The sequence below is a fragment of the Lepus europaeus genome, chromosome 8 (assembly GCF_033115175.1).
Source record: "Lepus europaeus isolate LE1 chromosome 8, mLepTim1.pri, whole genome shotgun sequence".
NCBI classification, from domain to species: Eukaryota; Metazoa; Chordata; class Mammalia; order Lagomorpha; family Leporidae; genus Lepus; species Lepus europaeus.
The window spans coordinates 120,105,576-120,111,759 of NC_084834.1; the positions used below are offsets into that span (position 1 = coordinate 120,105,576).

A 6,184-nucleotide genomic window follows, 5' to 3' on the forward strand; every position below is an offset into this window, starting at 1 on the left:
ACTTGGCTAACACTTTGGTGTGGGTATTGATAACATTCAGGGCTTCCTTGAAACTTCCGTTCTGGATAAGGCATACCACTTTACAGTGCAGAGCAGTGACATCATCCTTGTGGATCTGCAGGACTGGAGAACAAGTTTAGGACAGTCATTTTTAATGCAATTCCTTTTTCACATTTGTATTAAATTTTCCCTGCCTCAAGAATCTACACTGCCAATTTGAATGCATAGAAATGATTTGTCAAAACAGCAAAGAAAAAAGTGACCCATGTGCATTCTAACTTAAGAAGTGACAAAGTTATGGATTAGACTTGCAATGAGATAAAGTTTCCCAAGACGCACAAACCAAAAAAGTATAATGAGATATTGAAGCAAGAAAGAAGCATGCTATGCCCTATGTACTCATACCTCATTACTACACAGAAAAGCAAAAAGTTCATGAAGAATTTAGAAACTAAGAACAGGTTTAGAGCAAGTATGGTGTCTCGGGCAAATCATTTCACAGCCCAATCTGTTTTCTGATTTTCAAAATGAGTACTGAAAGCACAACCTATTTTATGAGGTTATCAGGAAAATAAATGAAGGCAGGCGTTGTTGTACCGCAGGTTAAATGGCTGTTTAGGACGCTGGCATCCCACACTGGAGTGACAGCTCAAACCCTGGCTACTCCGCTTCTGATCCAGCATCTTGCTAACGTACCTGGGAAGGCAGTGGATGATGACCCAGTCCTTGGGTCCCTACCACCTCTGTGCGAGATCCAGATGGAGTCCTAGGCTCCTGGCTTCAGCCTGATCTTGCTCTGCCTCAACTGCTGTGGGCATTTGGGGAGTGAACCAGCAGATGGAAGCTCTCTCCCTGTCACTCTGCCTTGTAAATACATACGTAATTTTGTTTCAAAAAAAGAATGAAGAAATAAGACTATCTGGAAGAATCTTACAAAAACAATAGATCTTGATGAAAATATTTCCAAAAAAAAAAAAAAAAAAAACCCACTAAAAATTTCCCTTTTCAACCAAGATAACCAAAGAGAAATACAAGGAAGGACTCAGGTAGCCAAGTTTCAATGCTAACAGCTGTTCAGTGTCAAAACGCCCAGTCCTTGCTTCATGGAAACTAACAATGGGGGTCCAGTCCTCAGTTTCAGAGCCAAAGGTATTCCTACCAGTCAAGAAAACACAGGGTGGGCATTTATTTGGCTCAGCAGTCAGTCTCTGCTCGGGACACTCATGTCCTACACCGGAGCCCCTGGGTTCAAGGCCTGGCTCCTCTGCTTGCCACCCCCCGTTCCTGCCAATGCCCATGCTGGGGGGCAGCAGATGATGGCACAAAAACACCTGGGTCCCTGTCCCACACGTGGGAGACCTAGATGGATTCCTAACTCCTGGTTTTAGCCGGGCCTAGTGCTGCCTGGCTGTTGTGGGCATTTGGGGAACGAACCAGCAGATTAGGACTTCTCGCCATCTGTTTCTCTATGCCTTTCAAAAAAAAGAAAAAAGATGAAACCACATATTGATGAACAAACTGCCTCTACTGATTTACTGATTAACGAATTCCTCCAAAATACTGCCCTGGCACAGTGTTGGTTGGAGGCCTAGCCAGAGGCTACAGGTAATTCAAACAAGTTAAGGAATCAAGTAATTTTAATTCATAACTATTTTCCTCAATGTCTGAAACCACCAAAAGTGCATGGTGGGCACAATCACCACTCTTTGACACAGCAAGTGGTTGCTGAAAATTATTTACGTACAGCCTCGTATGCCACTAGGACACGTTTAAGGGTACCACTGCTCTGTACAGCTGAGTCCTGTCTTTGTGACCACATTTCCAAACCTAACATACACAGGTTATATCCCGAGTAGAGATCGGAGGGGCACAGGCAAGGGGATTAAAATGCATGGTCAAGGATTAACAAAACCACCACGGAGAGCTTCGGAGCCTCGCAACGCGGGGCGGCCAACGCAGGCCCAGCTCTCCTCCTGCCATCTGCCCACGCGGGCGCCCACGGCCCGGCTCGCAGGCGGCGGGGAGCCTCGGCCCGAGGGAACCCGTCGGCACCAGCCCCGGATTACGTGTCCCAGCAGGCTCCCTCCGCGGCCTGCGGTCCCGATCGCCGCCCCCGCCGGGGCCAAGGCTCCGACGCCGACCGGGAGACGCGCAGGCCCGCGCAGGAGAAGTCGCGGCAGCCGGCGGTCCCGGCGAGGCTCGCGGGAGCTGCGGGCTCTTTAAATCCCTGCCTCGCGCCCCGCGGGGCACACGGAGAAGTACACATGGCGCTAAGCGCCCCGCGACCCCAGGCCCGGCCCGAGCCGCCGAGGGGCCGCGACCCGCCCCCGCCTGGCGGTGCGGCGCCGGCCCCGGGCTGGGGGGCGCGGGGGTCTCCCCGGCCCGCGTCTGCCCCGACGCTCGGGCCGCACCTCCCGCCGGCCCGAGAGCCCCGGCGCCCGCGCGACACTTACTCTTGTTGACGGTCTTGAGGGCGCGCGTGAAGTCGCCGTTCTGGCCATAGCGGTTGACTTCGCTCCACAGCGCAGGCACCGAGACCCCCCCGCTGCCGCCGCTCGCCATCTTGGAGGAGACGAGGGGCGGGGCGCCGCGACCTCTGCCCCGGAAGAGGATCTCCGAGGCCGCCACGCCGGGGAGGAAGCCGGTGGTTGCTAAGCATCGCGGAGCCCAGCGTCTTGGTCCCGGAGTTGGCGGTCTCAAGTCTACAAATGTGCTGGAGGCCGTCCTCCTTTCCTGAGCCGGTGTGGCGGAAAGTAACGCACTGCCATGGGGGAATCAGGGTTTGCGAAGACCTTGAATAACGCAAGGGAAGAACGTAGTGGATGGGACCGGTTCGAGTCCCGGCTGCTCCACTTCCCACCCAGCTCTCTGCTATGCCCAAGTCCTTAGGGCCATGGACCCGCGGGGGGGACCCGGAGGAAGCTCCCGGCTCCTGGCTTCGGATCAGCCCAGCTCCAGCCGTTGCGGCCATCTGGGGGGTGAGCCAGGGGGTAGAAGACCTCTCTCTCTGCAACTCTTTCAAATAAATAAATAAATATATATATATTTTTGACAGGCAGAGTGAATAGTAAGAGAGAGAGAGAGAGAAAGGTCTTCCTTTGCTGTTGGTTCACCCTCCAATGGCCGCCGCATCTCACTGATCCGCAGCCAGGAGCCAGGTGCTTCTCCTGGTCTCCCATGCGGGTGCAGGGCCCAAGCACTTGGGCCATCCTCCACTGCCTTCCCAGGCCATAGCAGAGAGCTGGACTGGAAGAGGGGCAACCGGGACAGAATCCGGCGCCCCAACCGGGACTAGAACCCGGTGTGCCGGCGCCGCAAGGCGGAGGATTAGCCTGTTAAGCCACGGCGCCGGCCTCAAATAAATATTTTTTAAAAACTTTTTTAAACAAGGGAGTGGATAGCTGTTGAGTTCACTTGATGTGTGTGACGCATTGAAAAGCTTGCCAGGCGCTGTGGTGTAGAGGGTTAAGCCACAGCCTGCAGTGCCGGCATCCCATAAGGGTGCAGGTTTGAGTCCCAGCTGCTCGACTTCTGATCCAGCTCTCTGCTATGGCCTGGGAAAGCAGTGGAAGATGGCCCAAGTCCTTAGGGTCTTGCACCCGTGTGGGAGACCTGGAAGAAGCTCCTGCCTTTGCAGTCATTTGGAGAGTGAACCAGTGGATGGAAGCTAGCTCTCTGTCTCTCCTACCTTTCAAACAGAATAAATCTCAAAAAAAAAAAAAAAAAAAGCTGCCATTTCTTCTTGGTCCCCCACTCCAGCAAGCCCCTCCCCCCAATATTTACTTGAAAATCAGTTACAGAGGAAGAGAGGTATCATAGGTGCTGGTTCACTACTTAAACGGCTGGAACAGCTGGGGCTGGGCCAGGCCAAAGCCAAGAGCCTGGAACTCCTTTGGGGTCCCCTACATGGGTGTCAGGAGCCCAGGTACTGGGGCCATCTTCTGCTTTCCCAGGCGCATTTGCCGGGAGCTGGATGGGAATGGAGCAGCTGCAGCTTGAACTGGCTCATATGGGAGGCCAGCTCTGCAGGCAGCAGCATAACCTGCCGCCCCAGCATGCCAGCTCCCAGCTCACTCTTTATCCTTCATTATTTCTTTCTTTTTTTTTTTTTTTTTTTTGTGCCGAAACCCGGGATCGAATATCCTCTATTATTTCTAAGATGGAATGATTCATCTTTTAGGAAACTCTGGGTATGTCTTTTTTAAAATCTCAGTTTTTGAATAGTTATTCCAGGCCTGTGTCTGTCTGGACTATAGTCCTGTGGGGCCAGGGACCGTATTACCTTGCTCAATATCCCTAGAATCTAGCACACTGCCTTCTGTGAGTACCTTACATAGTTGGGACTCAATAGTTTCCACCTGAGTTCCTGGAGGGCAGAAACTGTCCTGTTCCCAATTATGTTGTATGGTACCTGCTGAATTTTACATCTGGTCAGCATAGCACAATGCAGAAACAGCACCAAGAGTGGACTGCAGGCACATGATATAATCCTGTGGACTAGTAAAAACCAGACTGTGAAATTGTCATAGGTTTCAAGCCAGTTATGCCTACATTTCAGGGGGCGGGAGTTCCAGATGACATCCGGGATAGCCTAGATCTCCTTGGGTACTTTTTCAGTTTTGCAGATTCCATTGGATTCTCCAAAGATGTTTACACTACATCCCAAAGTTAAGAGCTCCTGCCTTTGAAGTGCTTTGCTAACTTCCCAAAACTTTGAGAGTTGACAATTTTATTTTAAAATGATTTCCCTTTTTAAGATTTACTTGAAAGGCAGAGATCTTCTATCAGCTGGTTAACTTCGCACATGCCCACCAACAGCCAAGAGTGGGCCAGGCAGCAGCCAGAAGTGAGAACTCTATTGGGTCTCCTTTGTGGGTGGCAAGGTCCCAAGTACTTGGGCCTCATCTGGTGCCTTCCTAGGCACTTCCCAGGAAGAAGCCGGGACTCGAATTGGGCAACTCAAGGGTGCTTTAACCTACTGCACCAAAACACCCACCCTGGATTTCTCTTTTTCTAAGAATATTTTTATTTGAAAAGGGGAGAGGGAAAGGGGTCCAACCCACTGGTTAACTCCCCAAATACTCCTAACAGCTCAAGCTGAGCCTAAGACCAAAGCTGGGACCTGGGAACTCAATCCAGGTTTCCCATGTGGGTGGCAGGACCCAGGTATCTGAGCCACCAGTCTGTATCAAAGCTTAAAAACAGATTTAGGTGGAGTCTTTGCTAGGTGAGAACAAGACCTGAAGGAGTATCCAGTGTGACCTCCTGGATACCATGAACTGTTTAATGATGTTAAAAACTCAAGTCTTTAAATTGTTCTTGCAAAGTAGCACAAAATAGAGAACTAAATACTACATGCCCCATCTCTGGCAGATTAGCTAGGCACAGCTCATCAGAGCCTAACAGTGTGAGGGAAATAAACTATAAATTATGTTGTCTCCTATCCTGGATTCAATAGGGATCCACTAGGGAACTACGAGCGGCTGGAAGTTTTCATGGAGGCAAAGATGAAGCTCTAGTGACTAACAAATTTTAATGACAAAAACAGGCCTTACAGAGGTACAGATGTGTGGCAGTCCAAAACTCAGGAGGAAGACAAGTTCCCTGGAGGGAGTCACAGCAGTGAGCCTTAACCTAAAGCCCACAGAGAGCCTTCGGGAGAGCCCAACAACCATTTTCTATTGCAGTTTTCTAGGGGAAGGTCAGTAACTGATATTTTCAAAGGAGTGTATGCTCTGTAAGAGCTTATGATAGAGGTCCTTGGACAAGCAACTTGGAAAAGGCTGGGCTGAGAAGGGGAACTTCTCAGGCCAGGGTAAGAGGACAGGGGTTAATCAGAAATTAAACTGACTGGGTGATGAGCAAGATGGGAATGGACAGATGAGATCAAACTTCTGACTTGGTAGTGAATGTAGTGAGAGTTCCAGGCCTGGTAGAAGAATGAAGTAAGGAGCATTCTGGCTTTTATGGGGGGAGAGGGGTTGCCCTTGGAAACAGACAAGGAGAAATGGTCAGCTGAAAATACAACTCTAGAGCACAGAGCTGCCAGAAAGGCTCCAGCCACCTAAGAAACTCCACTCTAACCTTCTCAAACTTACAGGTTGAAATATGGAGGGTGAGTAGTATTTTATAAGAGGGCATTCACTGTTGGCATAGTGAGACAACAGTGGCATTTGTGAAATAG

At 50.5% G+C, this 6,184-nt stretch overlaps 1 protein-coding gene across 1 annotated transcript in view; it reads right to left on the reverse strand.

The window, feature by feature from the left end:
• Positions 1-2,576, reverse strand: part of SRP72 (signal recognition particle 72) — a 31,456-nt gene extending 28,880 nt beyond the window's left edge. The window contains exons 1-2 of the mRNA XM_062198795.1: positions 2,454-2,576; positions 3-123 (exon numbers count right to left, since the gene is read on the reverse strand). Coding sequence (XP_062054779.1) covers positions 3-123; positions 2,454-2,562 — 230 coding nt within the window. The 5' untranslated portion in view covers positions 2,563-2,576. The remainder of the gene's footprint in view (positions 1-2; positions 124-2,453) is intronic.
• Positions 2,577-6,184: the final 3,608 nt, after the last annotated feature.